General features: G+C 41.3%; 1 protein-coding gene across 1 annotated transcript in view; it reads left to right on the forward strand.

Annotated features, from left to right (window-relative positions):
- itfg1 (integrin alpha FG-GAP repeat containing 1) overlaps positions 1–25,306 on the forward strand; it is a 139,963-nt gene that overhangs the window by 55,436 nt on the left and 59,221 nt on the right. The window contains exon 10 of the mRNA XM_076737129.1: positions 7,794–7,945. Coding sequence (XP_076593244.1) covers positions 7,794–7,945 — 152 coding nt within the window. The remainder of the gene's footprint in view (positions 1–7,793; positions 7,946–25,306) is intronic.

Below are 25,306 nucleotides of genomic sequence, written 5' to 3' on the forward strand. Positions count from 1 at the left end.
CATAACTCAAGAATTCAAATCCACACGACTGTCTCATAGGATAAAATGATGACGTGATGGCATTTTATATCCATAAGGTCAAAGGTCAACTTCACTGTGGTATTATAATGTTCTGCAAAACCACTTTTCTGTCGATTGTTCAACACCATACCTCAGGAACAGAAGGGCAGACTGTGACCAGGTTTCCTATTTGGTCTGATATTGCATCAGTGAGACTGATCTTGGGCGTCCACCTTGAATCTGTGCTGATTGTGCAGATCTTCTGTGCTGCTGGGTTCAAGATGTGTGTCCACTTTTTACAATGTGTAGCTTCTTTACAGCAACATCCGTATCTGAAGCATTGTAGTCACCACAAGCTCATTGGTTTTGGCTGATATTGAGCTTCAGGTGGTTGTTGTTGTTTTGTGTCATGAAGCTCTCGATTCCTCAAATTCTTTGCAATTTTATTTTGAGAAACATTATTCTTAAATTGTTGCCAGTGCAGTCTGTCTGTGGTAAACCCCATCTTAACTTCAGAAAGACTCAGCCTCACTGGGAGCCTCTTTTTATATCCAATTATGTGACTGACACCAGTTAACCTAATTGGTTGTGAGATGTTCCAGCAGCTTTTAGCATTTCGCAACTTTTCCAGTCTTTTTTTGCCACTGTCCCAACATTTTTGAAACAAGTTGCTGGCATCAAATTTTAAATGAAGATATAATTAAAAAAAAAAAAATACAATGATATTTCACAGTGTCAACATTTGATATGTTGTATGTTATTATTAATAAAATAATGGGGTTTCAGTGTTTTGTGAATCATTGCATTCAGTTTAAATTAGTGTCACAACTTGTTTGGAAACAGGGTTAAATATAAGTCTGAACAGACTGGGATGTAAATGGAACTTGACTGGTTGGCGGCGTGTACAACTGTGATGCAGTAATTCGAGTTTCTCTTTATTTCATCTTCCTTTTCCCTCAACCTTTGTTCTTCTCCCAACCTGTCTTCAGGTAATGAACATTTATTAAAATGTCATCTCTGCTAGGGATCTCAGTTTTAGTTAATTTTGCTTTCCAATAGCTAGACAGCCATGAACCAGAAACTAACATGTTAATTTTGTGCTGAGGAGCATGCTGTGCTGCATGTCCCAGTCAGTCATGTCCTGGAAGATTTCAGTGTCCCATGCAAATGGGAGAAACTCTGGTCAAATATTATCTATGTTAATGGACACCATTTCCCCAAGTTTCTGTGTCTAAGTGACTCATGGGGATAACAATTTTTGAAATTGGTCAAGTATTGAGCACGAACACTGCAGCCGACAGCCATGGAACCGGCTGCAATGTAAGCTTGTATGCTTTTGTACACCAACAGTGAACGTCCACTAAAACTGTTTGTTTTTGTTACTGACAGGCTCAGATTGTTTGTGACAACATTATGAAAAGGATCCCAACAGAGATACCTTATTTTTGAAGAGTAAGATTCTCTTTTGTTTAACCAGAAGCAGCCGTTACACGCCAAAGCCACCAGACTCCATTTACAAAAACACCAATTTTACCATCATAAAAAAAACTTCATTCAGACTTGACAGAAACAACATTAAATTCACCAAAACTTTCTTGGTTCATCTTTTCGCTGGTCCAGCAATCACCACCATCTCTGCTTTGGTCAAAATAAACCCTTAATTCACCAAATCAGGAGAGAAGTGAGAGAGAGGGCAGGCATCAGCGAAGCAGCAAGCAAAACGGCGTGTAGAGCCGGAATATCTTCACATCTGATTATTTTCACCAGATATCATGACTAGAGAGAGTTCAATATGTTGGATTTCAACAGATTTTCTGGCAATTAAAAGCAAAACAAAACTGGTATTTACCAGGGAACAGAAACCCTGTCCCCAGTCAGCATTGATGAAGTGATGAAGGTAGTTGTGGGGTAGCTTTGGTTTATGAGAGCTGCCCAGCAGTTGGTGGTCAGAGCTAGCATGTCTGCCCTGGCTAGCTTGGCTTTTAGTGTTTTTACTGTCTTTAGACACAGTAGCTCTCGATAGCACGTCATACTTGGGCTTGAGATAACAAACTACCTCTTGAATCCCTCAACCTTTACCACACTGATTGACATAATATGGGTCTCAGTCAAACCACATATTAAATGGGTGATGGCTTTGGACTGGAGTGTGTCACATTGTATAGACCATAATGAATAACTGGTCAGAAATATCCTCAGTGGTTAACCGTTCATCGGTTGATATCCCTCATCTCCAGTTAAATCAGCAGCTATCCTGCCATCACAAAGCCTACAGATGAGTCTCTCTCTGTGCGTGTTTGTGTCTGTGTCTCTGCATTTTTACTGTCAGCTATATGCTATTGGTATTCTCCATGCAGTTCCTCTCTCCTCCTCTAATCATTGTTAGAAAAGAAGCAACAGACAGTGCACTGATTGCCTCAGGGCCAACAGCAGCACAGTGGTCTGCTGATAAGGCTTGTGGCCAGCAAAGGCCTCACTCTGTCCTGAGAGGGAAAGTCGTGGTAATGCTGAACACAGACCAAAGGACTTGAGCATAAAGATAACTCACCAGTGAATTAATTTGGCTTGCGGGCTAAAGTGCAAAAAAAAGATTGAAGATGTAGCTACCATTTGAAAACATGGCAACTTGCTGTCAGGATAACTGCTGACATGGGAACTGATGTGTAATTGATAATACTTATTAGATCAGCATTTTTCCCCATTTCCAACCAGCACATCTGGAATGGCAAGTGTATTCTTACATATTGGTTTTTACCTTCAGTAGATAGTGGATTTTGGATCACCATTTCGTGCGTCCATGTAGAATTAGAACTATATCCAACATAGAAGTGTGTTTACTCGCCACAAATGGGCTGGAAGCAGCCTCTCTGGTCTCGCCTTCTCTCTTCGCTTCTCTCTGCCAGCCACCGCACATGGTCATTTCCATCACTCCCATACACTCTGGATGGCAGTAACCATAGCCAAGCTTTACACCCATATGGCAGTCAGCCTCTTAAACTGCACTGCAACGTCACTCAACAGTCATTTAATGAGCGCTTGATTCAGCAGCATCGCATTAAAGGTCCGAGCTCGCTGTTATCCTCAACCTGGATGTTGGCTTTTCACTTCCCTGCTTTTATGACATATTTGTATGTAGAGGAACACGGTGACTCTAATCCTCCATCCACATCTGCCCATACAGTGTCAGTCCAGCTTCGTTTGAATCAAAACCGAACATCTGAACTACACTGTTTCTACTGAAAGCCTTGAAGTAAAAAAGTTAGAGTTTAATACAATTCGATTTTTAGATCAGTTTTAATGTAATATTACACTTTCAAAATAAAGCAGCAGAAGATGTTTCTGTGCTTGCTAAAGGGCAAAATGTGTTACATTTCAGGAATGTGCATAAAATCAGCAAATATAATACCAATAAATTGAATTCATTTCTGTATCAACATTTGGTGCAGAAGACCTTGTTTTAAGTAAATTTCTCTCTAATTATGCAGTTCCACCTCTTCTTGCTACTTGTGTAATTAGTGGAATAAACAGCTCTGTTACATTAGGTAATGGAGTCAAACATAATGTGATTAAGCAAATTAAAGAAGACAAATGATCTCAGTTGTGTTGTTTCACCAAAAGATCAGTGTGTATGAGAAACACAGTAGTATTGTTTTGTTTCATGTATTTTGCTTTTATATTGCTCTCATACAAGCTGAATGAAAACTGTTGAGATGTTTTGGTCTCATCACATATGGTGATCTTCCTAAATGTCTTGTGGCTTGGGCTTGCTTACTGCTGTATGCTCATTTTATAGATTTTCAGTATTTTCATTATGAATGGTCAACCAGAAATCATCAGTGTCTTTAAGTTGAAAAAGTCTCGTGAAATCTTCAGTTACCTTATCATTATAGATTAGGAATAGAGAGATGAGATTGCCTTGTTGTAGCCTCTATGGAAATCAAGGACACTGATTCCTCAGCCACATCATTAACGTGATCTACACCCGCCACCGCCACCCCTGCCACCCCTGCCAACAGTCCACACTGTGTTAACTTCTACACCTGTGTTCACGTAGTGTGCACCACTGGTTTGGAGAAAACTTAAATCAGTGACATTATGGCTTGTGTGATAAATCTCAAACTAACTGATAATAGGCTGTGGTTCTCTTTCTCAGACATGCTGGTCATATTAAGAGCTATTAGCAGCAGTTCTGCTGAGGGTCTCTCTGGTGACTCTCCCCTGCACCTGCTCTCTCTGTTTAACATTCACAAATAGTTTAAACTTCCAGCATCTGGCCCCATGCCTGTGTAGGACACACACACACACACACACACACACACACACACACACAGAGAGAGAGAGAGAGAGAGAGAGAGAGAGAGAGAGAGAGAGAAAACAGTTGCAACTGGTTATTTATCTTAGTTTTCAGTCTCAAAACATATTTTTCTTTACATCTAGAAATCCAGAGCCAACAAAATAGTATTTCAGTTGATTAAGACATGTATGCAATGCAACAAGCATCACTGTGGTCACAAGCTTTTTGAATTTCCACTCAGTGGCCGGGTCATCATGTACACCTCCCTAAAAGTGATGCAGTCTTGGTCCAAATCCTCACGAAGGGAGGATTTACTGCAGAACTGTGGTGTTAGAGTGGAATAATTTTGGCCAGGTGTACCTAATAAACTGGCAGCTAAGTGCATGTTCCACACGTGCCAAGATATAGACAGCGAGTAGTCTGTATTAGAGCAATAATGACCATAATTATTTGGTTCACAGGGTGCACCAATCAGAATAATTCATGTACCAAACTGAACATCCTGGTCTGAATGGTGATACATGATGACCACTCTCTGTCCCTCTGTCTCCCTCCCTTGTATTGCATGTTATTCCCAGGAGTCCACTGGCTAACGACTCATAGTAAAGACATTAATAAAAGCAGGAAGACCAGCACGCCTGTCACTGGTTAGGACTCTTAAAATGAATTCAGTGGGAATATATGGGCAGTGACAATAAACCTTTCTTCTGCAAAATGAGAAGGGTCCCCTGCCAGTAGCTCATTTTCTTCTGTTGCATTCACCGACATTTGGTGGAATCGTAGGAAGAGAAAGATCGTCCAACATAAATGGAGATTCAAGATTTAAACCAGTATCAGCATTGGAGGCATGATGCAGCTGTTAAGTGAAATAGCATTCCAAGGTGATAATGGTCTCTCTGGTGTGCGGTTTGTTTTTATGCACTTTACTATGTGTGCGTCTGTGCAGCTCGACTGTTTCCTTCTGAATACATCAGTTAGTAGCAGTTTTACAGCCAAGCCCCCTTCAGGGCCCCATTACCTCAACATTTGAATTATCAGTATGAGGGAATGTGTTTGCTGAAAAGGGTGGGAGGGCTTCTTCGGTACCTCTCAATATGTCTGCTGTTTAAAAAGAATGCAATGAGCACACACACACAAACACACACACACACACATACACGCACAGTTTCTAATTAAGTTAAAATTTATTGCTGGTGTTACAAATCAGGTTTCTTTGATTATCTTTTGCTTAGTTCATATCTTAGTAACTTGTTTCTCTTTCTACACAACAGATGCCAATTTGAGGATTTATAAGTTAGATCTAGAAAATAAAGTCTTTTGCTTTTTACATCTCAGGTAAATGCTTTTCTCAAAGTAACTGTGAAAAGTATTGCAGGAGTCTCAGGTTGCACTCAGGGTACCTGAGAAGAATTCAAAGATGAGAGATTGCCATTAGGTGGCCAATTTTTTTTTCTTTTCTTTTTTTTTTTTTTTTGGTGAAAGTGCTTCTAAAACTAGCCAGTGTGAGGCCATCAGGGAAGAGTGTTCATGGAGTGCTCTAACTCCACTGAAAAGGGTGGTTGGGATTGCTGTTGGTTATGTCATTGCCCCTCCAATCAGGCAAGCATTAAATAGTTTGAATTGGCTCTTTTTAGCTTGTCATTGCTTAAGTCAAATTTCCTTGATTGGAATTTCCGTTAGCATTAAATTGAGTGATTTTGATCTGAGCTGTTGATGCATGGTACAAGTGTTTTGTTTTTTTTTTGTTTTTTCATTTCACAGAAATGAAGCAGTCACATCTGGAACATACTGTAGGGTTTAGCTTCCCCCAAACTGAACTGAAAAGTTCACCTTTGACTACCTGTTTTCTCCCACTCCTTTCTTACAGCCCCCTTACAAAAAGTCCCAGAAAATCTTAACGTAAATGTGGACCATTTTACTGTATATTGACCAGGGGGTGCCAGGGCAGGAATTACACCAGGGCCAAACAGCCAGTGCCGTGGATGCCTCTGGGTTTGGCCCTAACGCCCCTTCTACCACTGATCAGTTTGGCATGGCCTGGCTTGAACTGGTTATTCTGCCCATGACATCATTAAAAGTAGATGCAACACAGCAGATAAACAACCTCATCAAACTGTTTCTCTGTGTCTGCCTCATCAACAGTAGCACAAGATTTCTCCCACTCTTTAAGCTAGCTAACACTGAACATTGTGTGATCAGTGAACAGTCCTCCTCTCATCCCCACAGTCGTCTCCCATTAAAAAACCTCAGCTTACGAGCGGAGTCTGGTCGGATGATGAGGCATGATTCCAAATCTGTAAAGTTTGTATGGAAGTACAGGTTACTGCAGGTAACTGGTGGTGGCTGATCAGGCTAATTATCAGCCCATTGTGCTGAGCTTCTAACGGCAGTATGCGGTACGCGGCTGTCCTTTGTCTGTGCATTTTTAAAATACTTTCCCAAACATTATGGGCTTGACGGTGTTATTCATTACTCCTAATGAAAGTTGAAAGCTTAGCTTTCTCGTGGTCCCTTTTGAGGAGTCCCTTTACAAGTAACATTAACATTTATTCACCTAGAAACAGCTAATATTTCTCTGAATAATATGACCTCCTCTTTCTGTCAGCTGCTGTGTGTCTGCAGTGATAAGAGCAATCTGAGAAGTTTCTCTTCAGTGTGTTTAATGTTTAACCTTGAAAATAAATGTTTAAAGTCATTTCTGTGACACTCCAATGGTTGCTTGAATGCTGAAACTTGTTCAGATTAATCTTGATCACCTTTAACCCTTAATTAATAGATTTATTTTTATTAAATATGACAGTAAGTAAAGAGTAATCAGACGTTTTGTGGAAAAGTCAAACAATATAAACAGTCAATTATCCCTTATTGTTATTGGTTTTGGCCTTGGAGCCCTACATTTTGGCCGAGGTGCCACAGTAAGTTTGTATTTGTTAAAGGCCAAAATGGACTTGCCCTCAGAGTGCCTTCATTGCAGTCCTGGAGTTAATAGTTGTTTGCTAGCCTTGGTGAATAAATCAACAGCTGAAGCGCTTCAACACTTCAGTTGCTTCAACACAGCAATTGTGGATTTGTATTTGTTATACTTTGCGCTTTGTATTGTATTATATTTTGTTTATGTTTACCTGCCCAGAGATGTGAGAGGGACGGAAAGTACAACAAATACAGTTCATGTGTTACTATGCCAGTGTGAAAACAACATTGTAGGCAACAGTATGAAGGGCAAACACCAAAGCTCAACAACAGTTTAATGGCCTTCTCTTCAAATTGAAATAGTTTCTCTCAGTGTGCATACACACAGTCCCAAGACCGACTGATAGGAAGATAGAGATAGATGAACAGAACAAAGCTGGAACTTTCTGAGAAGAAGTTTTTGCAGTGCTTATCTACAGTGCCTCTTTCATCCTTCAGCCTCCTCCTGTCCAGCGTTTTCATTGTTATTGTGTCCATTGTTGTATTCCTTCATTCTGATCGGTGTGTATTTTTTCAAATGTTGTTGCAGTGGGTACCGGTGCTGTTGGATTTCCAGCAGAGGGAAACAGTTTGGAGCTTTGTGCCAGCGAAACCCAGCCAACCCCTGGCCCTGCACCTCGGGGACTACAACCTGGATGGCTTCCCCGATGCCCTGGTGGTCCTCCGCAACACCAGTGGCAGGTAGGAGACACAATACACACTCTATCAGCTGCACTCCACTGAATGATCTTCAGTCTCAGGGGTTTTAAATGAGGACATGTTTGATGGTGAGGTGTTCTGAAGAACTTGTCTGTGTGTGAGGTATGTAGATGATTTTCTTTTTGGAACATCCACACAAGCTAGTGTAAGTGGTCTTTCCTGTAGGACCTTATTTAAGATAATGTCTGGTCGATGAATGGAATGAGATATTGCTGGAATTAAGCTAATCCTTACTTGGCAGGGGATTCTTTGGAATCCTGTCAAGTAGGTCCCTGAACCCCACTCCAACTGATCGTTTCAGTAGTACGCCTGACTCCATGAGACGTTGGTGCAGAGGCACACAGTTTCAGTGAGTCCTCGTCCAGGGGCTGCATATTTAGCACACGGTTATGTACAAATGATGTTAGCATTGTTATCTCTCTGGTTTCAGGGAATCGATGTCAAGAGAATTATAGATTTCATGCAAATCCATATCCTCTCAGTTCTCATGAATGCTGACTTCATTTGTCATCCACATTCAAATTTGTCATGTAACATTCCACGTTTGGATGAGATTATACTAACTATAGTATTCCAGCGGAACACAAAGTGAAATTGATTGGACCCTAATAACTCAAGATGCATACTTAAATGGCTTATGTAAATCTGTTTAGCGTTCAAAACTATAAATGTTTTTTTTTGTTTTGTTTGGTTTTTTCAAAGACGCCACATGGAGGGTGGATTTACTCATTAAATTACTGTGAAATTACTGTATTTGCAATGACATATTCTCATTCTGGGGGGAAAAAAAATGTCAGTAGCCTCATTGATATGGCTTGATTTTCACTTTTCAGTTTACTGTGGGGCTCGTGTTTTTGCAAACTAGAAGCAATTGATTGTGATGGACTGGTCAGTGATCAAACAAAGTAGAGCATGCATAATGAAATGGAATGATTTTTAAAGATATAACTAATTTGTGCTACACATGGGCAAAAAATAATTTTAAGATTACAACGTCTGAAGAACAGCTCTCATCCTCATCCCCACAGAAAAGCAGTCTATTCAAAGATTAATGGTAAATTAATTAAGTCCTTTAAAAAAATCATAAGATATCAGCCGAAGCATAAATTAGGCATAAAATATTGTGATTGCAGACACTTTGACTTTCATGACAGTCCAAAACTGTCCTTGGCTGCAGGGTATAGAGCTTTGAAATGATTGTCAGTGAGCAATAGGAAGCTCTGACATTGTACTATAATGAAGACATGATTACCATCCAGTTTACTGGAGCACAGACTGGGAGACAAGACAGCTAAGGTGAGTGTGTTCTTCAGCTTACGGACATGGCGACTGATAAGCCCGCCATTTTAAAAAAAAAAAAAAAAAAAAAAAAAAACCCTTCAGCATGTGCTAGGACATAAGCACGGTGGACACCAGGATGTGGATGTGTGTGTTTGTTGAAGGACCCATGTGGATTGTCTGGCCTCTGAGATGAAGATAAGATAGCTGAAGGGGTCAGTGCTGTGATTGTCTATGCATACTGATTGCACCGAGTGTGTGTTTCCTTGACAGTGTTTGAGTGCTTGTTGTGGTAGATATAGTCAAATGTTGGGTGAGAGCTTCAAAAGGCTCACACACATGTATATGTGAACCCTACTTTCTGTCTAGGCTCTGTATAATCACCAGTAAGTCCCGTCGGGCTTAACTCTTTCCAGTCCCCCTCATCTAGAATGACTTCTGTCTCACCACTAATCACACAAGCTATAGCCTCTCTCTTTTTTCCCCTCCCCACCTCAATTTCTTTCTCATGTTAAACCCGAGCTTTGTAATCCCGTCTGACCCCAGCAGTAACATTTAAAACCACAGCATCAGCATGCGGAGGAGGGAGATGAAAAGAGGTCGGGGCGGGAAGAAAGAAGAATGGTTTTAAAAGTTAGAGAAGCCGTAAGGTGTCTGCTGGTTTGAACCTGAAGGCCAGACTTCTAATAACTACAGCTGATGTGCCCCCGGAGCAAGGCACTTAACAGCAGTTTAACCATGAAGTTGTCAGGTTTGAATCCAGACATCAGGGATGTTTAGTCGTGCATGCAGTCGTAGTTATTCTGTTCTGCATTGCATCTTTTTGGTAAAGGCTCAAGGTGTCAGGTCATCTTTGAGTGATGGAGTGTGCTTTTTTTTTTTTTTTTTTGTTCTTGCTCACACAGTGTATCAAATGCATCCTCTGCTTTGGATTCAGCAGCACTCTGCAGTCCGTCCTGCATCGGGCCTCGCTTTGTCTTTGATTTTTCTTCTATGCAAATGCTCTCTGCTTACTCAATATTTGTTCAGCCCACAACTGATCTATTTTAACTCCCTCTCCATCCCTCTCTCCATCTCTTCTCCGTCTTCCTTCCAAGTGGTTATTTATAGCCGCTTTTCAGATAAAAGTCCTGCCAGTCCGCCTCGCTCCTCCCAGCAAAGTGAACGCTGATCTAAGTGTTCAAAGTAGGAAGACGGAAGGAGTGGAGGGTGTGAGATGAGAGTAATCATGTGGAATCAGTGGGACAATGAGCTGATGGCAGATTGTTTATGAATGCATGGGATCATTTTGCGATATAGCTCCAGTTTGTTTAGCATGGTGGTTTACTTACATTAGTCAGAAGGAAATATTTGTCTCAATGCTTTTTTGTTGATTGCCCTACTTATTTACTATTTTTTTTATTCCTTGCAACTACTACTACCACTGTCTTTAAGGGTTATCCCAGACACCCCGCAAAGGAAACTCATTTTAGCTCTGCTGTCTCATCCTTTCCGTCACCACAACCAAGGGAGAACATTAGAAAGTAGATCGACTTGAAAGCTTAACCTGAACCTCCGCCACCTGTCAGTGATGCTCCATCTTACCTTGTTCACTTATTCAGTGGGTCATAATTTCAAGTCCCAACACAGAGAAGAGATAAAGACATTTAGTGTGGACTTTGTCCAGCTAATGATGGAGGAAGCCATCAATCCTAAAGGAAAAACGTCCACTGTACATCACTCTAAATTTGCTCGTCATCTTGCAGTGCTCTTCATTTCAGAAAGCTCAGGCTGGTGTCAGAGTTGATGGATAGATTATCAGTTTTCTTTTAGCGTGTGTACTCTAGAATGTCTACTGATTAAATTCCAAGTTTTAATTTCTGTGACGCATAGGTTTTTGCTGCCACTCATACTAACTACCCAGCTTTCTTTCTATTAATAATTGCTTTCATTTGCGTCGCATCACTTGCTGTCGTGTGAGAGTAGCTGTACTGTCGGCTGACTCACTGTTGATGCTATCAGTCAGTAATGCATACTTTTTTTTATCTGACGTGGATTGTTTCATTTACATTAACCTACAAGGATGTTCTTATAAACATATTAATACACAGATCTCCTGTTTGGAAACACAGTCATTAGGAAATAGGAGACAGATTCAGGCTGTGTGTGTGTGGTGTACATGTGTCCATGTGTATTTATGTTCTCATCTTCGTGTAGTGTGTAATTTCCATCGGCAGCTCCTGAAACTACAGTCCTCAGGGTCCACATTATATCCAGGTCACGGGACAGACGGTGCCTCCAGACTCTCTCTCTTGCTCTGTCTTGCACACACACTCACACGCTCACACAGATGAACATTGTTAAATCACAACAAAGGATACGTGGTCGTTACACCCTGCTGAAAGGAGATCCTGCTGCTGTTTCAGTGGTTGAAGAAAGGCAGCATTTGGGATTTTGGGGAGACAAGAGGGGACACAATGAAAGAGACAGATACCAGTCATAAAAAGAGCAGAAGTACTGTGTGAAACTAAAGAAGGAGAGGTTTCTTTTCTTCCCTTTTCGTTAACTAACATCACTGCAAGAAACTTCCTGCTGGAAGCCTGATGATAAAGTGCAGTTCCTCAGGTGCAGATGTCACAGCGTGGCACTGCACACCATACACCCAGCTTATGCACCGCAGTCTTAACTCTCTCCAGGCAAGACAGAGACTCCACAGCTGTCTGAATATTCATGTTCTTTTTTGCTAGTCCTATTTTTTCCTGCTGGTTTTTCCTACCCGCTGAAGTAACAGTGTCTTATGGCGTGTGCTGAGTTGAAGTTTGCCGTACACATACGCAGCAGTGTTATTTATGTTGCTCAGTAAGTTGCAGATGCCACGTTTGACAGACAGCTGGAGAATTTATGCAGCGGTTAAATATTGGTATTGTGTTCTTGATCATTAATCAAAGTTACTGTTAAATGTGTCTATGTAATTATCTATGATTGTTCAGCAATGATATCATGCATTGCAGTTGCTGTTCAAGCCATTTTTATATAGTTATTGATATTGCTGCTCAAGAAGACATTACAGCTGCAGTACTTCACAATTAACATTAATTTCAATAAAAAGGATGATGGGAATGGATAGAATTTTTGATATTAGATTAGCGGTATTGGATTAGTGGTGTTAGCATTTGCTGGATTGCAGAAAATCATTTGTAAAGTGATTGTTTAGAGAGAAATGGAACATTAATCACCTGCCTGATGTCCTCATCCCCCAGTCTGCACTGGATGATGAGTTGCAGCCCACAAGCAATGGACATACATAGAATAGAACAAGGTGGAACTTCAACTCGCATCAAGGTTAAGATCTCACAAACGAAACAGTGTTTAACAATGTGTGTGTGTATGTGTGTGTGTGTGTATCGCTGTAGTGCATGTTGAGTGTTGGATGAATTCCCTCAACACAGTGAGGAAGCACAGTAACAGCAGTCCTCAGTTAAGATATTCATCACTCTGATGGTCTTTTTGTCATAATACATGGAATTGGTTTCATTTTTTATTTAATGTTTTATGTTCTCACATAATGACGTCGTAAATATTAAAATAAAATATAAGCGTAAGCCACATGGCTGTGATAATGTGTGACCTTTATCATCTGAATGTGTGCTTAGCTACTTAGCGAGTCATTTGCATACATAAAGTAGGAGTTCATCATACCTTCAGCTAACCTGTAGCAGCCACAAATGCGTATCAGTTGTCATGTGGAATTGATTTTTTTTTTTTTTCTCAGTGTTGTTGCAGAGCACTGCTCTCATAGTGAAGCCTCTATCATTCCTATTACTCAGCTTCAATAATACTTTATGTTCATGTTACCATCAGCAGCAGCATGCAAATTGTGTCATATGACATATGGTTGTAGTTATAGAGAATTTACCACCTGCTGCCTCAGTGTGTGTAGATACAATGAATATCAGTACTTTGTAGGAACAACTGCAGTTCACACTGTGTACGCGTGTATGTGCGTGCACGCATGGGTGTCTGTGTGTGTGTGTGTGTGTGTGTGGCATATTGTAGATTGTGTGTGTTAACCACAAGACCCTATAGAATGGGATTATCCTCAGCAGTGATCATGTTTTTTTCACTTCACTATATCACATCCATACACTGATTAAAAGGCACATGGGTCAGCTCTAATGTGTGATCTGCCTTAAGCGTCTTGGAGATAATTAATGCACATGTATGAGCATGTGTCTAATGTGCACATCAGCATGTCTGAAAACAACAGCCTGATCACCTTCCAGGCCGACCCCTTTCAGCCAGATCAGCACTATTGCACTTCTAAGGGCTTTTGGAAAGCCAGATCTGTCATCATTCACAGTGACCTTTAGCCTCAGCTGATGACCGCCGGTCAGATGAGACCAACAGATTACAGTGGCCCACAGGGGCACACACACACACGAGTGATGGTTTAACACCCTTCAAGCCCACATTGAGCCCATCAAGACCACAGTTCATTTCTGAAGAAATCTCCACTCGTTGAGAAAGATGACCCAATGTCAGTGCAGATGACGCATGAGTTTATTCTCTGCCCCATAAAATGTTAAGAATAAACACTCAAATGTTATATTTTGATAGTCTCATTTTCACTTCCTGTGAATGTGCATTGGTTGCTTTTGCTTCAGGGTATGCCAGCATGTGGCAACCAGCTTCCAAACAGTATTTCAGTCCTACCACGCCGATCACTCCCACCACATGAGACTGTCAAACTGACAAACAAAAGTCAATGAGCAGCAACATGGGACAGCAATGACAAGCTCCTGCCTTTCCTCACAGACGTCACAGTCATCTCACACCAGCTGGAACTGATTCATTCTGAGGAATCTTAAAAATGAGTAATGTTGTTTCCTTCTGGCTATAAATCAGGCAGCTAAAATACTGAAAACTGATCAAAATGTAACTATATATATGTATCCTTTTTTTTTCAGTGGGCTTCCTGTTAGCTGCAGCAGACATTTGTTACCCAAAGGTTTCATTGTGGAAAGAATAATTCATTAATTTTATGCCTCTTTTTTCTAGAACTGCCTTGTTTTCTCTTAAGTGTTGAATAATTAAACACAATTAATAATGTATACCTTAATGTATGAAAGGATTTTTTCCCCATAATATTGCCAGAAAAAATCATCTTGATTACTAAAATGGAGAATATTTTGCCCATGTGGATTGTTACTATCCACTTTTTTTTTCAGTTCTGATCAGATTCGACACCTGAATCTGGATATTTGCTCGACACCGAGTACCGATCCAGAACGAGTGTTCAGTGACTCACTATGTGGAAGAGACCGGGATCATCCTCTTATGTTAAAGGAAACATCAGGCCTGATGTAAACATTGCTTTGTGAACCAAAATGTAACAATTAAATACATAGATATAACTTAACTAAATTGTTATATACTGTTAAAATTATAAATAATCATGCACCAGCAACTTGGTAAAATAGAAATGTATTACTGGAACTACAGTTCAAGTTTAACCCTTTTTGAATGCAGCAGCATAAAATAATACAGCTGCATCAAATGAGAACAGAAAGTTAGCATTAAATCACCATGAAGTCACAAACTTGAACAAAATTGATCAGGTGATGCAAATTTTAACGCTTTAGAAATACTGTAACTCCTCAAAACGAATAATCAGCAGCTGTGGGCTCCTCTCAGCTGCCTAGCACTCTGAAAATTAAAATAATTGATGCCCACAAAGGAGAAGGCTAAAAGAAGATAGCAGCGTGTTTTCAGGTAGCTGTTTACTCAGTTTGTAGTGGAATTAAGAGATGGCGTTAACGAGAACGGTGGAGGTCGAGCTGAGGTCTGGAAGACCAATAGAACTTTCAGAGAAAACTGCTTGTAGGATTGCTGGAAAGGCAAATCAAACCCTGTGTTTGACTGTAAAAGACCTTCAGGGAGATTTAGCAGACTTGGGAGGGCTGGTGCTCTGTTCTACTGTGCAGCCACACATGCACAAAGTTCAGCATCCGTGGTTTGCAAAGGAACATCTAAACAAGCCTGATGGATTTTAGAATCAATTCTGTGGACTGATGAAGTTAAATCAGAACTTTTTGGCTGTAATGAGCAAACAGATGTTTGGAGAAAAAAGGGTGCAGGATTTCATGAAAAGAACAACTGTGAGGCACAGGGGTGGATCGATCATGCTTTGGGCGTGTGTTGCTGTCAGAGGCACAGGGGACATTTCACAAGTAGAAGGGAGAGTGGGTTCAATTAAATCCAGCAAATTCTGCAATCAAACACCACACCACCTGGAAAAAGCTGAATATCACTTTATTAAGTAGATTTTCTAAGTTGATTGGACGGTGCAGCCTCCCTTAATTCATTCGTGCGTTCATTGATTACTTCATTCTGACATTTATAGACTCAGATGCAAATGTGGCCTATTATGATGAATGAAAACACAATTGTTTTCCCCAACCTTCAATAAATATAATGAAAAATGTGACTGAAATAAAATAAGATCCCATCCAAATATAGACAAACCTGCCTCTGTTCAGACCAACATTAATTATTCTTTCTCCTGAAAGTGACAGAAATGTTAAATATATTAGACAGGCCGAACCTCCTGCTGTCTGCCTCTGGCAGGCTTCAGGAGTCCGCCTCACCTCTGCTGTTGATTAACACTAACAGAAACCTGAGCCTGGAGTGAGTTAAGGACACTTGACTCATATATATTAAACAGATGGCACAGTTTTTTCCACCTGCTCAAATACTATCATAACACACTAGATTTCAGCCACAGACAGAAGTTAATAATGAAACAGTGTGAGTGTCTTTATAGATTAAAGCATGTGGAGTCTGTGTAGTGACTCTACAGTGAATATGCTTCACAGAAAACCCTCCGTTTTGCACAATATGTGCACAATATTTGTTTTATAATTATTGCTTTTGCATAAGGAATACTTCTATCAGTGATTGTGCACCTCTCCACTCGCACACACTGTGTGTCCACAGACATCTACAACATCTTTCTCTTGCTGGGAATTCATATGACATGTTCACACCAGTCACCTCTCCCCCTGTGCTGATAATGAAGTGTGGAGTGTTTATGTTTGCCGTTTCTATTAAAGTGAAGAGTGCGGCGTGGGCAGCAGTTAGCTGCACTTACTCGCTCCTTCTGCTCTTTTAGCTCTGACCAGCTGAGCTCATGTCAGAGGAAAAATACTGTTCAGACCTTAAAGCCACCTGTAGGCTTTTAGAGCTTGACGTTACCTATTGCACACACACACACACACGTCTATATACATAGGACAGATCTTGACTGTTGCTGGAGAAGGCAACCACACTGAGGAAAATAGAGTTTCTGATTTTTGTTTGAGGAGTGTAGTTTGAGAAAGGTTGTTTGAAAAAAAGTGTCATCCCTGTCTCTTGCGGGTTTCTCCGTGCACAGTCTGTGCAAAATCATGGCTGTAGAAGGAAGCTTTTGCTATTGACTATCTGCCTGCTCGCTGCAAGGATAGAGACGCACAGGAGAGCCATCAGCTTGTGCACACTTCCTTGGTCTCTTTCTCTCTTCCTCATTTTGTACATCAAAGCCATAGTGTCTCCCTGATCACCACCAGAGATGCTCTCTCCATGGGAACACACAACTGCCGCCATTCAGCGTAAAGATAATGGCCCCTTCTTTGCTCACCCATTTACTTTGAAAATTAATTAAATCTTCCTTGTTAAGGTTTTAGTTCTCTCTGAGGGATTGAGCAGGAGAAGACTGTGTATGTATGGTATATGTGTGCCAGAGAGAGATGAGGAGAATGTGTTTGTGTTGGCAAGTCTGTGTGAAATATTGTAATGTCTGTGGAGGAGGCTGCGTGAAGGCAGGGAGACGGGGAGGAGAGCTCACTAAAAGCATGAAAGCCTCACCTGTTAGGTTCCAGACTGTTGTCATCTTCCTGCAGTGATTTGGTTTGGAGGAATCAGCCATCCTGCTGCATGGATGGCCACTTATTCAACCTCAGTGTACACTGTGAAGAATAATTATGCTTTTTAAAATCCCCTAAATGTCAGCGAAATCCCCAGATATTAGTATAATAGGTCTTTGTTGCTTTCTTTCTTTCATAATTGCTTTATTTCTTCCTTTCTTCCTTCCTTTCTCTCCACTGTTTGAGAGTACTGTAAAACAATAGTGAATATTTCTAATGGGAGAAGTGGAACAAGAAACTCTATTATCTTAACCAGCTAGTCGTAATCTATTGAGGTAAAGGTGAAATATGATGTGTGTCTGTGTTAGTGGGTTAATGAAGAACCCACGTGAAACATGAGAGCAAGTTCCACTCGCTTCCACCTCTGCCTTCAGTGCAGTGCAGCTTTTCTGCAGCGTTCAAGAAGACATGTAAGATTGTTCTTTTACAAAGCAACATTTCACCTTTGCTTTGTTCTTAAAATGGGACAGACTACTGACACTGTTCACTCACTGCTTCTGCAACCTCAGTAATAGCCAGAAAAACTAAACAATGTAGATACAAATGAAGCATAATTCTGCAAATGCTGTGGCAGAAGTTGGTTTTGGTGCAGAGTTTAGGAAAGGTTTGGCAGTGTTTCTCATGCCACTGCCATGTTTTTTGTTTGGTTGGTTATTTTGTCAGAAGCTAAAAGCTAAAGTGAAACTTTTTTTGTACGAGATAAGATGACATGCACTGCATTTGTGCGCCAACCAATCACAGAGACGACGACCAGCCTGCTTTTAATTTGTTAATTTGACACAGTGCTCTCTTAGGAGGAGTAGTAGTAGTAGTAATCCTAGTTCTTGTTCAGAGTTAGAATGGCAGCACTTTAGCTAAATTATGAGGTTTGTGTGAGTGAGTTTTCCAGGACTGTAGCGCTGATGAAGTACCACACACAGTTGCCAAAACTAATCATTAGGTAAACACAGCACACATCAAGCAGCTTGATTTCCATATCTGCACAAAATGTGGTCTTGGCAGTACCAAAAAAAGGAAAGAAATAAAGAAAGAACACAGTGTGAATACGCCCTTGCAGACCTTCCTGTTCCCCCTCCTTCTAAAATGTAGTCAGTAATGTAATGACGAGATGAAGAACAAAGCTCCTGCAGCTTTTTAGAGCCTTCTGCTGTGATGACAGTGACAAAAGCGTCCTTTCCTCGTAGCAAATAGTGCTACGCAGATGTGGTTAGATTACCAGACTATTTTTATAGACGCTCTGATTGTCAGAGCAGACGGCAGCTCGGCCGCTCTCTTTATTCAGGTAGGCTTCACATTCACAGGACAGCACACACACACACACACACACACACACACACACACACACACTCGCACACTTCATTCATCCACTGCCCTCAGGGAGACAGAGCGTCCTGCTGGCTGTGAGTGTTTGATGTTGAAATGGTCCACCCCGGCTTCATAAGAGCCCCCTATCGCAGGAGAAATGGTCTAAATGTCACACAACACTCTACTGGGTTGTGTGCGTGTGCGTGTGCGTGTGCGTGTGCGTGTGTGTGTATATATAAACGTACATGTACCATGTAGCCATGCATGTAGCAGTGTGTGGTGGGAGGCAGCTATTTCTGGAATACAAAATGAGGTCACAGATGAAAACAGCTGAACTTAAGTGATTTCTGTTGTATCTCACACCACTACATGACAGCACGTCACTGTGCTGCACGCTGATTACCGCTGATTACTGGTGATTACAAAGACCAGTGACTGGGACTATGCTGCCCGTCAACATGCACCTTCAGATGTCACGAGTGTCTTCGGGAAGGAGTGTGAATCAACAACAAGACAGGAAGAGCCTTAGGGAGATGTCACACATCTGCACGACACCATCACACAAGCACAGCGCATCCACACATTCATGTGTAGAGCTCTTCAGGCTATAGGTCAGTGAGTGTCTGACAGTAACAGAATAGTGTAGTTAACCTCTGCTTGAAGTTGTTGCCCGGCAAAATCGCAAAGAAACATCTCTGTCCTCATCCTCTCTGTCTGTCAAACATGTATTTTATAGCAGGGGAAAGTTTTGTTTGGGAAAGTGTGGCTACACTGTTGGCCTGTCTATCTGTGCCTCCTCCAGGTTCTTCATGTTGCCTCACTCAACAAATACACAGTAACAGGGCTTCATTAGTAGGACAACACTGGTCTGACCAATATTGTGATTTCTATTGTAATTTTTATGGAAAAAAGTCGTCCTCTTATGGTAATAATGACAAACTGGTGGTGAGTCACATCTGACAGTGTAAAAGCAAGCTTGATGATATTTCACTGATGACCCCCAATTATACTGTTGACAGCTCTACACTCCAGCTGCTCAAGCTAACTTCACAAACAGTGAGGAGGAGGAGGTGCTTCACACTCACCAATGCTCAAAGTCTGGATTCAGAGCTTTTTAACATGATGAGCTTAAAACAGTGTGATAGGCTTAACATTTTAACTCACCCATTCCAAACGGTGTTCACTAACTGCTAGCTGTCTGTCATTGATACGCTAAAACTAGCTGACTGAATGTGACCAGCTTAGTTTACTTGATTCTGCCTTTAGGCCACCATCTTTCACAAACAGTGAATACAGTGAGCACAACTCATGAGCATTACTCTACAGATGAACAAATCTGTCTGCGATAGCTGTCACCTCAGCCAACGTTTCAGCCAACCTCTTAAACACACCTGCTTTTTGCTGAAGTGCAGTGGCAGCCCCTGAACGGACGTGAGCGCGAGCATGTAAACATCAGTGGTTGCAGACGGTTTGCACATTGCTTTACTGCACAGGCTTGCTTTATGTGACTTCTATTTTTTTGGGATCAACACTTTCTAACAGAAGACTACTCGTAAACAATAATGAAATACACTTGTACTTTGGATTAAATGTTTTCAGCTTTATGAGTGGTGCTCTGCATCAATAAGCATGACTGAAAGGAAAATTAAGTACATGATAATTCCTGATGAGGTTGTTTGTAATGGACTGCAGATATGGGAGTGCATAATGATAGCAGTTAACTTGAATGTATTGTAATATTTACTTGGACTGGTGGCTTTACTTCACATGTGCTTAACTTTGGAGTTCAAGTGAAGAATGTAGCAGAGCAACAGTTGATGCTATTGCTTATGTAAAGCTCACTGCTCTTTACCGTGTTGATGGGTTCCATGACATTAAGTTTAAGCATTACTGGGAGTGTATATGCGTGTGCGTATGTCTGTGTGCGTCTCCATCTATCAGTATGCAACCCGACCAAGCACCTGCCAAGAGCTTAGCAGGCTGTTGCTAGGCAATGCCATTTAAAATCCATCCGCTCTCTGTATGTTGGAAGCAGTGTGGCTGTGTTTGTCTCTTTTTGTTGCTAGTACCGAGGTGAAAATCGTAGTAGTAATGCAAGACATTTGCCTTGTTAGTCCTGCACCATATTTTCTTTCCAAAGTGCGGCGTTGTTGGCGGGAGGCTGGTCAGATGGCCTCAGATGACTCAGAAACAAAGAAAATTAAGAGGCTTCCCAGGAGCTGCTCAGTAGCACTGCATAGTGCACAATGAAAGAGGGTGTTTGCAGTTTGGTGATTAGTTTTAAAGAATGTCATTATGCCACGTTCTGCTGTGGAGCACTGCAATGCTGTGCAGCAAAATCTGCGGAGGTGTGTGTCTGCGTGCTTCGTTTAACAGAAAGCACATCTGTGTCTTTGAAATTCTAATCTTCAGTGTGGGCATATAAACAAATCTCTGCTTTGCTGTCCTCTGTCATGTGTTAATATATAACAAAGTAGTAATTCAAGCTATATCCAGGTTATGTAATGTTTTCCATTAACTGCTCTAAGCGCAGTGTCTGATAGGTCTTGGAATTAATCCTGTGCTGTACAGTAGTACCAGTCAGCTGGTTTTATTTTCCCATTTATTTGGGAATGAATTCAAGCAGCTGGTTAGCCTGAGACGTGATAAATGAAGAACAAAGCAACACCCACAGAAACTCCTCGATCAAAGGACGAAGACGCAGGACAGCAGTGTGAGTGGTTGGTGATCTGTGAGGAGTTAAGTGCAACATGAGAGTCTACAGCTACACCAGCAGCTCTGACAGGGTGGAATTAGGTACAGCTGTGCTTTGCACTGGATGTTAATGTCAGCATGCTGTCATGCCCACAATGACAGTGTTAACAAGCACATTGGAAGATAAATTAAGGGATTACTAAAGTCATTACAATTCATCCTCAGGGAACCATGAATATCGTTACGAGATTCCATGAAAATCCGTCCGATAGTTGCTGAGATACTTCAGCCTAGATCAAAGTAGTGAGCCGACCAGCTGACCGACTAAATGTGCATTTTGTTTGATTCCTATAAAGCAGCTCCATCTAGAAAAAGGATGGATTATCCATCATAATCCAACAGAACGGAAAACATGCCTCCCATGTTTAAACATAGTTGAATGTAGTGTTACATGTTGTTTGTCACTGTAGCAGGAGCTCAGTCAGTCATTTTGGGACTTTATTCCTATGAAAACACTCACAAAGCCAGTGTTTAGGCCACAGAGGTTGCAATACCATAACGGCAGACGGGAACTTGAAGCCCAGTGCCCACATTCACACCCAGGCTTCAGCATTGATCTTTCTCACACTGCCACTCATCAGCCCTGCTTCTCAACTGGTCAATGCTTTTCAAGTGTTTCTTGTTTCCCAGCCAGGGTTATTGGCAGTCTAATAACACTAATCTAACCTTAATACAAATTACAATACATGGAGATTTGCAACTGGTAGCAATTCTTTATCCTTTTTCAGCACTTTAGAAAAGTGATAGCAGGGCAATGGATGCAAAGCTTGAATTTCCATGCGTTACACGTCATGATTTTCTTTTCTAATGGAAATCTTGTTTTACATCATCGTGAAACAAGCTCGTTTGTGGGTTGTTGATCTTACGAGCAAAAAGACAAATAAGGACAGAGTCAAAAGAGAGCTGACTTTGTTGCACGGCAGAGTGAGGGGCGAGGAAAACAGAGAGAGACGCGGAGGATGAAAGAGTGAGCGGCAGAAGGCCGGCCGTGTAGAGGAGTGACACTACCAAAGGATGTACTTTGACTTTGATTGTGTCACCGTGAGTCACTGCCTGTGTTCATCACCACAGTGGCGAGCAGAATGAGAAACCACATCATCTCTGGGCCTTGACAACATGTCTCTGTCTCACTGTCACTTCATCTGTGCGGGCCTGCCCACTCCTTCCCTTCATTCACCTTTTGTCCCATCTCTTTCTCTCGCTCTCTGTCTGTCACTCTCTCCCTCTCTCACTTTTAGGATGTCCATAGTGTGGTGACTTATTTCATGCCTGAGTCTGGAGCTTACCGTAGTGTGTCTGTGTGGGTGTGTTTTACGTTTTTTAAGTGTTTTTTAAGGTTGTTTACGCTGTTCAAAGGGAGTGATTTAGTGTTTTATAGGAATGGGATTTTAAAAAGAATGGTCATAATTAGAGGAGAGGCTGAGGTATCCTCACTTTTTCATCCCTAATATGGGTCAGACACAAAAAAAACAATTGTCTTTCAAGCTCCGCTCCTCCACTTTGTAACACAGGCTCTCTGATCTACATTTGTAGTCTCAGAGCCCACCTTAAGATTAGATAAAGTAAGGTAAAGTTTTAGAAAATAACTTGCATGATGCAATTTCTCAAACTTTGGAAAGCTCCTCCAGAGCCATGCAGCCTGCAGCAGTTTTCACAGGCGTCCTCCTCGTGACTGATCTTCATGTGTTAAACAGGTGGAGTTCCTCTTCAAAAAATGTAAATTGTAATCTTATTACAGACCTTTTTTTAGCAAATAATATTTGTTAGCACTGAATATCCATTATCAGCTTGTTATGAAACATAATGTAGTACAGGACCAATTGACCTCTTTAGCCCTCTAAAATATCAACTGTCTCATTTATTTTCAGTCATTTAGCACTTTTGTCTAAAGTGACACACAAATGAGGTTCAATCCAAACCACAGTACATCAGGGAGATGCTAACTTTGTTTTCTCTTAACATTCCTCAGTATATGTTTCTAGTATAACATACTGTGTGTGTACAAGTTCTGTACATTTACCACAGAGATGAAGGAAAATGGTAATGAGTAGATGAAAGCTTCCCATGATGACCATGAATCAGAGGGACTGAAAACACAGTATTCAGTATTCTACAGTGATTTTAAACAAAAGAGCTCTCATTACCATACTGACGAGAGGCTGATGTAGGAACTATAAGGCAAATAATCACAAGGTTATTCTCACACAAAGACAGTGCAACAGATGTTAAACTTTAAAACATGAGGTTACAACAAAGAACTAAAACATAACATTTTAAAAACTTTGAATAGTTGAGACTTTTCTATTATTTGACTTTGCCTGTACCCACACCACACTCTGCAAAAAGTGGAGGTGATTGGTGGGCACAATCAACACCAATAGGAAGGAGGATAAGACAAAGACAAGCAAAGGAGGGACATCAAGATGGAGGTGGCCAGGCTAGTGTAGCCTCTCAGCTTGAGGGAGATGAGCAGAGAGATGGAGGGATGACTGGATGGTAAACAGTGGCCTCTCACAGAGTTTGAGGTGGAGGAAGAGAGGGGTCGTTGCCGTGATCAGCTGGTCAGCCTCCTGCCAGCCCTCTGCCCCTCTGGAGGCCAATTAGAGAAGAGGTGTGTAGAGCTAGGAACAGTGGAAGACTTCCTGCAGGCACACACACACACACACACACACAAATCCACACACCAGTGCTGACACCAGATTCACACAATAATCGAAGCCCCAAGGCACGCACCCTCAGACACACACACACACACACACACACACACACACACACACACACACACACACACACACACGCTGACATTAGTGCAGACACAGGCTGAAACTGTGCATTTCTCTCACATTTACAGTAACGTTTTGTTCATTTCATTTTGTTATAATCCATTAAAATATGCTCAGATTATAAAGCTCTTACTGCGGACATCTCTCCATCTCTATTAATCATGCTTATATAGATGTGTGTGTGTGTGGTGTGTGCAGTTAAACCTACTGCAGCCAACACAAAACTAACAGATGTGAGGAGGAAAGTGTTTTCTGTTTTCTCTATAGATGTGTGTGCCTGCGTATATATGATGCACCTCATGACCTCGGGTTCATCTCCACGATCACCACCCCTGCAGTGCTGGAGAGAGGTTCTTTTGAAGTACCAAAATCTCAGAAAGGACACACACGCATTGTTGAATAGCAATTGAATGCCTCATAAAGTTCAGCCTGAAACTTTGAAATGGCTACAATTCTTTCTACACACATTCACACACACACACACACATGCACGCACGTACTCACATGCCGTCCCTAAAAGATTTCCTGCAGTTGAAGGCATGATGATCTACCATTGAGCCAATCAGTGCTCACCATTAGCAGTGTGTCTTTACCAATAGGTGCTGTTATGGCAGGTCCCCAGTGACAACCAGTTATATTCTGTGTGTTCTGTGCTGCATAAGCCTAATGAGAAGAGGGGAAGGGTCTAGTGCCCATGAAGTATTGATGGATGACACAAAATGACCTATAACCAAACCTCCAGCTAGTATATATACTGTATATATATAATCACAGCCAAAGTCAGTTAATCCAGCGTAAACCCCCAGCCCACCCCTCACATAAAGATGCAGCCTGAAACAGCAGCACATCTGCAGAGAAAATTGTCATTTGAATTGACACTATTTTAATCTGTGTGCCTGAAGCATTATGTGTCAGCTTTAGGAATTAATTACATTCCTACACTTTCCTGTACTTTGCAGGGTTTTAAATACACATGTTTGTCATATTGGCAGCTGAGTCCAGACCTCACCTACAAAATGAGCATTTGAAACTCTTACCTACCTGTACATTAAGCAGAATGCTGCAGAGTGCACTTACTGCTTATATTGCAATGCCAGCTGCTGATTCCAGCTAAGTGTCAGACATAATTTAAGGGAGCATTTGAAATATTGCCACAGAATTTAAAAAGTGAATTTGTTTGCCTGAGTTGGGTGCAGCTAATAAATCCATTTTCCAGAAAGAGGAAAGATCATTTTGAGGCTTGATTATTGTTTTAAGTTAAACTTTTATGACCATTTACTGTG

The sequence above is a fragment of the Chaetodon auriga genome, chromosome 1 (genome assembly GCF_051107435.1).
Source record: "Chaetodon auriga isolate fChaAug3 chromosome 1, fChaAug3.hap1, whole genome shotgun sequence".
Classification (NCBI taxonomy): domain Eukaryota; kingdom Metazoa; phylum Chordata; class Actinopteri; order Chaetodontiformes; family Chaetodontidae; genus Chaetodon; species Chaetodon auriga.